Source organism: Crocodylus porosus, unplaced genomic scaffold (assembly GCF_001723895.1).
Source record: "Crocodylus porosus isolate Cpor-Errol unplaced genomic scaffold, CroPor_comp1, whole genome shotgun sequence".
NCBI lineage: Eukaryota > Metazoa > Chordata > Crocodylia > Crocodylidae > Crocodylus > Crocodylus porosus.
In genome coordinates this window covers 67355-77880 of record NW_017728930.1, presented here as the reverse complement: position 1 = coordinate 77880, position 10526 = coordinate 67355, and the positions used below count along the sequence as shown (strand labels likewise).

Below are 10526 nucleotides of genomic sequence, written 5' to 3'. Positions count from 1 at the left end.
AAAACTCAAAAAAACCAAAACACTGATTTGCAGCTATAATCTACTCATCAACCTGATGCCCATTTACAAAGTAGGCAGCAACAGCTGGTGGTAAAGCTGTCGTCTCACCAGCAGCAGCTCTCCTTCTCCTCTTTGTCAGTGGTGAGCCTTATCGGAGACCTGTAATTCTTTTTTTCTTTTTTAATAAATCCTATGGATGCTCATAAGAGGCAGTTTGGTAGCTTGTTCCAGTCTTGAGGTCCCTGTGCCGTGATCCTGGAACATTAGTAACTCTTTGTGCTAAGTTTTGATGGATTTTTAAAATCATTATCAGCTCAAGCCAGTGAAACTCCCTTCGCCCCGAGGGCATCCTTTCATCAGTGGTGGGAGACCAACTGAAAAGTTGCTCTGTCCACCTGGATCTTCACACTGGCCTGCCTGCTTTTTTTTCAGGTTCCAAAAATCTTGAGGAAGAGGAAGGTACTTTCAGCTCCCCGCTTATTGTTTTGCTGCAGCAGGAGCAAAAGAGGAAAGAGAGCCTTGGTGAAAAGAAGCCAAAGAAAGGGCTGGTTTTTGAGATCTCGAGTGATGATGGCTTTCAGATTTGCGCGGAAAGCTTTGAAGGTGAGAACTGTGGTTATTGTTTGCAGCTCTGAGTTTTTTTTGTTGCAAAGGTAAACGTATATATTTTGAGAAACAGATCTCTGCATCGAGCTTCCTCAAAACAAACTTCCCTTCTGTTTGTCACACAGCTGTGAAGCGGATCCCTTAATGCCAGAGCGTCTGGTTTAGTTTAACTTTGTTGACCAATGGTGTTGATAGCTTTAGGATGGGACAAAACAAGTGATTAACATGGATCTGGCTTTATGGCCTCTGGGTACTGTTATGAAAAACCGTAAGAACATCTGAGTTGCATTGGCATCAGACATTTATTGTTGCAGAGGGTGGAAGCTGTTAAGTGCAAGAGCAGTGAGCTCATGGCCTTTCACTGCAATTCCCTGTATAGTTGTCAGTGGGCTTAAGCACACGGCTGCAGGAGGGTCCCGCTAGATGTTCTTATGTGCTGCCTCTGTGTGCACATCCATCCTGCAGACAGCTGTGTGACCGAGTGAGGAGGGAAAGTGGAGAGGCACAGCAAGGCACCTGTTCCAGGCTCCCTGGCTAAATGTGCATCTTCTCTTACTATCTTGGCTTTTATTCTGTCATCACAGATGCCTGGAAATCGCTGATTGACAAAGTTCAGGAAGCTCGTTCCAATGCCCGGCTGAAGCAGCTGTCATTTGCAGGTAGCACCTGAGTGCCTATGTCATTCCTTCTCTGAAAACCAGGGTGTTGTAGGAACAGAACACACACAATTTTGAGAGGATGTTGAAATGAGAAGTTTTCAGAAGAAAAAAGGCTGGTGGCAAGGAGAGAGCTTGCTTCAGGTGGAGAAACGCACCTTTGTCAGCAAATATTGATTTTAAGCAGGGACAACTCCTCAAGGTTTGTGTAAATAAGAGATCCAGTGTATCTGCAGCAAAAGTTACATTTGTGAGAAGGATGGAGTCAACGACTTGGGCTGGTACTTATACTGCTGCTGATGCACTCACTTCTGTGCTGGTAAGAATGTAGTGGCTTTTGTTGGTGACACATGGAACGAGCTACTCCATGCTGAGAGAGACAGGCTTGTGGTACAAATCTTAGGCAATCTCATTCCCTTTTTTAAAAGATGCATATCTAGGCAAATTAAACTGTTTCTCTTAATAGACGGTGGCTGGCCAATTGGGTATTCGTGGTCTTTTCCAAAAGCGGTGCTTATTTTGATGTATTGTGAGACTGATCCGAAGTTGTTTAACACAGCAGAGAGACGTTTTCTCTCTGGAGATGTGCCGGTGTAACAGTGAAGTGTACAAGAGAGAGGCTCACAGCTACCTTTGTCATAAGGCCTGGTGTATTTTCTTACTGAAACAGGGGGAGGTAGATAGCAGGGTCAGTCTGAAGTCAGGCAGAATTCAGGGTAGAGGTACACCTTGGACTAACTGAATCAGAGATGCATAAGCTTTTGTGAGCAAAAGGTGAATGTCAGATGCTGTGAAAGGAGCAGGCTATCAAATAGTGTGTGATTTCTCGAAGACTGCTTACACTCCTATAATAGGAGTTGGCATTCTGACCAGTGTAATAGTGTCAAAAATCCACCCTCTTGGAATTTTTCAGCAGTATCTTGAGGACATTTCTTGCTGCTTTGACTGAAACAAGAGGTTTTTCAGTTTTTATTAGAACTTGTTAACCAAGTGGCAGGAGTTAAATCTAGTGCGTCCACTAGTCTGTACCAGGCTGCTGGATTTTCCAAATGGCCTTGGTTTCTTAGCCCTTTTCCTTTTTTCTCTCTCTAGGTGTGAATGGTCTGAGAATGCTGGGGATTATCCACGATGCTGTGGTGTTCCTCATTGAGCAGCTCTACGGAGCAAAGCACTGCCACAACTACAAGTTTAGGTTTCACAAACCGGAGGAGGCCAATGAACCCCCGCTGAACCCACATGGCTCTGCTAGGGCTGAAGTCCACCTGAGGCAAGTGGGGGCTTTGTGCTGGGCGGGGTTTGCTAAATCCACTGGCTGGGTTGAGAGAGACTTTTCCTGGTAAATGGTAAAGCATACACTATATTTACAACACGCTGTCAGCTTTCAGCAAAAAGTAACCAATCTTAGCACCTTCCAAACGTAAGATCAATGACAGGTCTTCCCGGATGTGTACACCGCTTTCTTGCACGGTCCGTTGGCCTGGCTTTGCCAGGCCGCAGTAGACTAAAATTAGCAGAGTGGCCTAGCTTGCTACCCATTCATCCCTGGCAAATGATGTAACTGTTGCGTTGCTGCCTTACAAAGCTGCAGGCAGTGGAGGGTTGAGCACTCATTCAGAGCAAGCATTGAAGCAGGCTAGGGGGGGAGAGAGGATAATAAGTAGGCGTAGCTCTTGCAGCAGGCAAAACTACCAAAATGCTGTTGAAACAGGATTTTGAGTGAACGCTTCTCGCTCCTTGAACCTTAGGAAGTCTGCCTTTGACATGTTCAATTTCCTGGCTTCTAAACACCGGCAGCCACCAGAGTACAACCCCAACGATGAGGAAGAGGAAGAGGTACAGCTGAAGTCGGCACGGTAAGCAGAAGGTTTTAAGACTCCCAAAAGAAAGGAGGCACGAGCTGGATAAAAAAGCAGATCTCTTGATCTTATCTATTGCACCTTCTAGAGTGAGATCACAACTTAAAATCTGCAGAGCACTAGAAAATAAGCTGTAGGAGAATTGTTCATTAGCAAAGGAACTGACTATCAAGGATGACCCAAAAGGCAAGTTCTTCAACTTTTATTTCCATGCAACTACAAATTGTTTTGACCAGAACTTTGGAAGACGAGATGAATACCCTTTTTCAGGACAGAGAACTAGCTAGAAGTAAGGAGTTGTCTGGGAGAAGGGGCTAATTACAGACAGCATGCAAAACGTAAAGATCGTGGTAGCGATCCTGGCTGCTTTCTCAGGGCACTTTCGGTTTGCAGCGTCATGATGATGAAATGTTAATATTTTTTTTTAAACTATGCCAACTAACACGTGGCTCTTTAAATAAAGGTGATCACTTAACTGAGCCTTTCTTCTAGGAGGGCAACTAGTATGGACCTGCCAATGCCCATGCGGTTCCGGCACTTGAAGAAAACCTCCAAGGAGGCAGTTGGTGTCTACAGGTATGGTGCTTTCAGCCTGGGCCTCTGTCACAGGGGTGCAAAATTCAAAAAAAGGAAAAAAGAAACCATCCTAAAGTCTGCCTAGAATACTGGGGGGGGAAGGAGGTTTTTCCTTCTTCCTTCTTCTCTTCCCTCTGTTTTCAGGTCAAAAATCTTTGAACAGCTGCTCCTTAGTACAAAGCACTTGTTCCCTCCAGCACACTGTGGTAATAGCTCAGGCATTTATTCTGTGGGTGGGTGGGGAACCTGATGATGTTCTGGGTACTACTGTATAATAGCAACAGGGTGAGGAGGTTGAATCCTTGGTCCCTTTCAATGAGGAGCACTAAAGTGTTCCTGATCTTAAACTGACAAATAGGATCAAGCTTCATTGCTGTTTCTTTTGCCAGGTCTCCCATCCATGGACGGGGCCTGTTCTGCAAAAGGAACATCGATGCAGGTGAGATGGTGATTGAATATTCAGGCAATGTCATTCGTTCCATCCTCACTGACAAACGAGAGAAGTACTATGACAGTAAGGTGAGTTATGGGCTTTCATAGGCATTTTTAAAAGGCACAATAAATCTCATTACCCCTGTTGTGAGTCAGAGGAAGCGCACCGAGGGGGAAACTGATGATTAAAGCCTTTAATGGGGATCATGAAACTAAAGCCTTGTCTAATTCTGATACGTGCATACACCAAGTTTGTGGAGTCCTAGAGTTTCCATTGTATTTGTCTCCAAAGGAGTATTCCTTGTGGCGCTCCGTAGGGTAAGGGAATGTAGACAGAGAGATGAAAGCAGAGGAGTTGAACTCTCTCGCCAAGGGCACAGAGGGTTTTGGTACCATAGCCAGGATCCGAGTCGGTAGGGTTTTGGGCTGCTCTTTCTGTGTTGGCCACTAGATGATGATGAATTTTGCCACGTAAATTGTAGACACCAAACAAAAATAGAAATTCTGACGTCTGCTTTGGAGAAAATCTAAACGTGTAAATGCTCCTTGCTTGGCTGTTTCTCCTGTGTGCACAGCAGTAGTTCTCTTCTTGAAGCCTCTTTCTTATCAGTCTTGCCGGATAATGTTAGGAAAGGAATGCTATAGCTAATGTAGTGGTAGGAAAGGGGAAGGGTGTACATCTGTGAGCCTCAGGTGCTTTTTGTTGATGGAGCTCAGACATGGTTCTGGTGACTTCAAAACGAGCTACTTCCAATGCAGGCTAGAATGATTAACTCCAGGAGGCGTTTGCAGAGGCTGGGCCCGAATCCTTGCTGGACCTTGTCCAGTGCGGTTCCGCGAACGTAAATGTCTGTGGATGCAAGGGTGGGGTGAAAGCCGTGCAGGCTTCCGGAGGTGTAGGAACTGCAGATGACTGTTTAGAGTTCCCCTTTTCCAAAGGGATTCCCAGATTTTTCCAGCACTTCCTTGACTTCCTCCAGGGGGTTAGGAAATGCCTCAGCCTGCATCAAAACCACAGATGATTGAGAGGACACGGGAATGAAATGACTTAGACAAGTGTCTTACAAACAAGGTAGCAGCTAGCGTCCAGAGGGGACTGTGGCCCCACAAAGACCTGGATGCTAGATGGTTGGCTGTCATGACAGGAGCAGCGTCCAAGCAGGGAATTGGGCTCTCGGCTCCCCTGAGCTCTAATTGCCTCTCTCTCCTCTAGGGGATTGGCTGTTACATGTTCCGTATTGACGACTCTGAGGTGGTAGATGCCACCATGCACGGGAATGCAGCCCGCTTTATCAACCACTCATGTGAGCCCAACTGCTACTCCCGGGTCATCAACATTGATGGCCAGAAACACATCGTCATCTTCGCCATGCGCAAAATCTACCGTGGGGAGGAGCTCACTTACGACTACAAATTCCCCATTGAGGATGCCAGCAACAAGCTGCTCTGTAACTGCGGCGCCAAGAAGTGCAGGAAGTTTTTAAACTAGAACTTTTGTGAGCTGCAAGTGAGCCCTGAAGGGCCTGGGGTGAACCAAAGCTACAATGCATCCCTTCCCCGGTCTTTGCAAGGGAAAGGGGGGACAGAGACCAGAATGAAGATGGACTGGGCTCGGGGACCTAAGTGGTGGCTGTACTTCTCTGTTGGAGTCCACATCTTCATGTCTCACATGCGCACACTTACCTTTATGAAAGACATGGGCGATCGGAGAAGATCCTCAGTAGGATTGTGTTGCTTTTCCCAATGCCCTCTTTCTTCCCCCGGCATTTGTTTGTTTTGCTGAGATTAGCGGGTGGGAGAGGGAAGGAAGTAGATATGAATGGAAACGCGCCCAGACCCAGCTGCAGACAGCGGTCTCTGATCTAGTCTCAGCTCAGCATGATTAATCTGCTGGGAGCAGGAATGTGGAGTTTTCAGTTTCCTTTGCTTGCTGTGTCACAAGTTTAGGGGGGGGGGGAGAAAAAAAAAGCACAGGATTTGGCTGGGCTTGTCTCCTAGACAGAGACTGTCCCACCAACCAGCTCCGGCACCGTCTTCTCAGTCTCTGTTGTTCCGTCTGCTATGCATCTCCAAAACACTATTGTTGAGCTGCCTGGGACCTGGCCTTGTGCGGCACGGGTGGCCCAGCGCATCGCTTTGGCTTGGGCTGTTCTCTGTTGTGGCCCAGGAAGAGCGTGGGGGCAGGACAAATGGCAGCAGCTTGTGAGTGAACCGAAAAGAATTTCCCTCTGAAATTCCTGCACTTGTATAAAGAGAGTCTTGGCTGCATGTAGGGAAGGGAAGGAGAGGGCTCGTGCTAACTTGTTACCAAGCGGCTGGTCTGCTCAGGGTTTCCAGTGAAGACTGTAAACCTCTGAGGAAAGCTCTTCGCACTTCAGCAACACCCCCGTCCCCTTCCCCGCATTCCTGCTTTCAGAAATGGGCCCTCTCCCTTCTTGAAGGAGCTGAAGGCTCTTCTAGTTGCACTGAAATGCTAGAGGCCCACCGCGCGCCCCGGGCCAGCCCAGGAGGCAGAAATCTGTGGGCAAAGGAGGATAACTGGCTGCTGTTCTGCGTTGGGAGCATCCTGGTAGTGCTCCAGGGCAGACCGTGGGAAGAGCAGGTGCAGAGGCTTCAGCAGGAGAAGCTCTGATCAGATGACTTTAAATAACATAGTAGGATACGAATTGGGCAGATGAGCGATTTCTCTAGACACCTTCCTCTGATCCGTTTCTAGGATACAGTTACTTCGTTCTCCCCCATCAGACATAGGAATAAGCACCCAAACCGAGTATAAGTGCTCGCTAGAAATGCAAAGACAAACACTAACCACTTTCAACAAATACTTCTGTTAAGGCTCAGCTGTTTAGGAGACGAGTTTGTCGCTGCCACAATTTAAATCCTTGTACTGAAACTGAAATAGCAAACCCACTTCTAAGAGCAAAACTGAATGACACTATTGTCCTGGTCTAAGCAGCATAACCCTATCCTGTTTGGGTCTGCTCCACGCCTTCAAAAGAATTAAAATTTAAAAAAAAAAAAAAAAAAATCCCCAGACCTGCTAAATTAAGTCATTGGATTTTACTGTTCTGTTTACAGTTGAGTATTTAAGATTTTATAAATGTAAATATATTTTGTATATTTTTCTATGAGAAGCACTTCATAGGGAGAAGCACTTATGATGAGGCTATTTTTAAACAGTGGTATTATCCTAATTTAAGAGAATCGGTTTTTAATGATTTTTTTATTTTCATAGGACGATTATAGGAAATATCTGGGTGGACACAGTCTGATCCTTCAGAGAGGGGGTACTTTTTGATTTTTATCTGACTTTTAATCTTGTTCTGCCTCGTTGACTTAAGTAACTGTTTCCTGGAAGCAGTGGCTGGACCGTAATCATATGTAGACTTGTTGAGGTGGGGACAGAGGGAAGAATTGCCCTACTTGGGAGGAATTTGACTTTTCAGAAGTTTTTTTTGGTACAGTTCTCCTGTCCCCTGAGCAGAAGGCGGCATGACTCTGCCTGCCACGTGGCAGTGCCCTGCCCTAGACGAGGAGGAAGGGGAGGGGAATAATCCTCAGTGTCTTCTCATGTTCCAGCCTTTTGGTTCAGGACTCAGAAGGATGAATTAACTCCGCAGGAAATGCGAATTTCCTATCCCACTCCATCTGCTTGGATCTTGCAGAATGGACGTCTCTTGTCGATTTCTGCCGAGGTGCTGGCTGAGCGCGAGGGGTCTCTGCGGCTCCGGCGGGGTCGCTGCCGCTTCGCCTCCGGAGCGCGCTGAGTCGCAGGGAAGGTCCAGTCTCCCGTCACTCACCGCGCTGTCCTGAAAGGAGATGCACTGAGGAGAGGTTTGGAGTGGGTTTTCCCCCTTAGGAAGATTTCCAGCTCTCCAACCATGAAACCGCGGTCCTGTGGAAATGTAGTGAAGCGGTAGCGCCCCAGCCCTCGGCCTGGCTCTTGTTCTGGGTTAGCTGCGCTCTGGGACTCGGGCTCATGCGGGCGCTTGGCCCAGAGCGCCCGTGTCATGGAAATGAGTGCTTTCCCTTTGTGATGTGCCGGTTCCAGCCGGTCCCGTGGGCAGGCACCTGCCGTTGGCAGGGTTAGCAGAGTCGGAGGCTGCTGTGCCTGTGGAAAGTGGCCAGCACTGATTGATAACTCCTTAAGGCTCACCGCTTAGCACTCCTGACCTGTGCCATCCAGCCCCAAAGACCTCTTCCTCTGACGCGAGAAGGAATGGCGGCACTCAGAAGGGTCAGGAATGGCTGGTTTCCTTTGTTTATTGCACTGTGTGATTATTTTGTAAACGTTTTCAAAGGAGAAATCAAATCAAAGCTGCGTTGGCTATCGAGACGAATTGATGCACTGACAGTTTGGGCACGCACGCACACAGAGGCCCGGAAGCTTGTCTGGGGAACCCTCGGCCCTGCGTCCACAGGCGCCGCTCTCGATGGCAGCGTGCGGACGGTCCCGACGTGGGGTACACCCACGGATTTTCAATTTCAAAGTAGTTCAGTCCAGTCTTGTTCTCCTTCGCCCTCCACTGTTTCCCTTGGTCTGGCAGAGTGCGAGGCAGTTGCTGTAGCTGACCAAAATCCCATTCTTGTCTCCTGCCAAACTTCTGTTTAGCTCCCAGCTGCCTGATCAGCAAAACAGTCCTCACCAGAAACCCATGCTGAGAGGGAGCTTGAATCGGGAAAGGGACTGCCCCAAGCCCCTCTGAATTAGGAAGGGTTCAACCAAGTGAAGGAGCAAACGGGAGCGATGCGATGCCACCCGAGTGCCCCTGAGAACCAGACCCCAGGAATTACCTCTGCTGTGAGGGTGGATGGAGCAGCCGGATCTGGTGGAGATCCGGCTCGCTGAATGCTTTGCTGCTATACCTGTTGTGGCTGCCGTTCCCCGGGAGCCGCTGTGGCCAGTGAAACTGTCTGTAAACCAGAGAAGCTGAATTGTGCTGACCTGCAGGCTGGGCTGGCGTCCCTCGGGCTCCCCCTCTGCTGTTGCTCACCGGTCTGTCTGGCGCGGAGGTGTTTGTTCACGTAGGATTTGAAACGACAGCAGGAAGGTGGGCAGGAGCCTTGGCAGCTAGCATTTGTTTCCAGCGATTCGTGTCAGCTGAGCACCCCGACCCTGTCCTGCTCAGCTAACAGTGAGCACAGTGCAGCTTCCCAATATATGAATGTATATTTTATAAGGACTGACATAGATCATGATATCTGAAAATACTAAAAGTCAAACTTTAAGGCGTTTATTTTTATTTGTACAAACCAAGGTTGGTTTTTTTTTGTTTTTTTTTGTTTTTTTTTGTTTTTAAAGGAAAAGCGGGTCATTGCAAAGGGCTGGGTATAATCTTGTTCTTTTTTTTTTTTTCTTTTCTTTTTCTTTGGATTTTTCTTTTATTTGAAAGCAATACCAGGTTCTTCAGTGAGATGGTCTTTGTGCAGAATCATGCCATTCAGATCCATACTACTGGTCCATACTCAACACACCTGCAAGTTTTTGGTTTTTTTTTTAATGACTATAAATATGATATATATATAGGAACTAATATAGTAATGCACCGTGTAATGAAGCCTAGTTGAGTATCGGTCCATGGCTTTTAATTCTCTTAACACTATAGATAAGGATTGTGTTACAGTTGCTAACAAAGGCGGGAAAGAAATCGAGCCGTGGACTTCCGGGCCGGCGGTTCGTGCGGCACCGGTGCCCAGTGCTGCAGGCGGGGGGAGCGCTCCCGGCCGCAGCTCGGCCCCCGGAGCTCCCCGGCCTGAGGCCGTTCCTGCCCGTCAGTGTTACCAGTCAGTACTTGTACAACTCGGGCTTCTTCTTTTCTTTTTCCTTTCTCTTTCTTTTTGGGTTATGAATGTTGGGGTTCCACCTGCATATAGGGAAAAATGTGCTCTGTGCTTTCCTGGTATCTTTTTAACAAGGTACTGTAGCTTTGTCTATCAACCAAGAACTATACTTGTGGTGTTTCTTTGATTAAACTTAACAGTCTCTTTAGTAAATACAGGTAGGTGAATAATTGTTTCAAAAGTAAAATAAAAGCTCTACAACGGCAAGGTTATGTTCTAGAGATACACTTCTTGACAACGTATCATGTATAACGAAGCTTTTGATTTCTTTTTTTTTCTTGTGTTCTTCCAAGATTCTGGTTTTAAAAACAAAAAAACAAAAACAGGAGGAAACGCGTCTCAAGTGCATCAGTGTTAGCTCCCTGCCGGGGACGAAGGAAATACTTTAATCGTGAGAAATGCTGAACGCTCGCGAGAGCCTGAATGTAAAAACCCGTGTACATAGTTGTAAAAACAAAAGGAGTTTTTAAACATGTTTATTTTCTATGCACTTTTTTTTATTTAAGTGATAGTTTAATTAATAAACATGTCAAGTTTATGGCTGCCCCGCCTGCCTGTG

General features: G+C 47.1%; 2 protein-coding genes across 6 annotated transcripts in view; both read left to right on the top strand.

Annotated features, from left to right (window-relative positions):
• KMT2A (lysine methyltransferase 2A) overlaps positions 1-6080 on the top strand; it is a 41680-nt gene extending 35600 nt beyond the window's left edge. For 2 of the 5 annotated variants that reach the window (XM_019543065.1, XM_019543068.1), the window contains 7 exons: positions 433-603; positions 1191-1265; positions 2355-2529; positions 3008-3115; positions 3611-3694; positions 4084-4213; positions 5340-6080. In XM_019543065.1, the coding sequence (XP_019398610.1) occupies positions 433-603; positions 1191-1265; positions 2355-2529; positions 3008-3115; positions 3611-3694; positions 4084-4213; positions 5340-5615 (1019 nt within the window). In that variant the 3' untranslated portion in view covers positions 5616-6080. Of the gene's footprint in view, positions 1-432; positions 604-1190; positions 1266-2354; positions 2530-3007; positions 3116-3610; positions 3695-3838; positions 3901-4083; positions 4214-5339 lie in introns of all 5 variants that reach the window. The other 3 variants (XR_002102498.1, XM_019543066.1, XM_019543067.1) reach the window with 3 other exon arrangements.
• A 2857-nt stretch (positions 6081-8937) lies between these two features.
• Positions 8938-10526, top strand: part of TMEM25 (transmembrane protein 25) — a 3163-nt gene continuing 1574 nt past the window's right edge. Inside the window, exon 1 of the mRNA XM_019543114.1 lies at positions 8938-9038. Within this exon, the coding sequence (XP_019398659.1) occupies positions 8938-9038 (101 nt within the window). The remainder of the gene's footprint in view (positions 9039-10526) is intronic.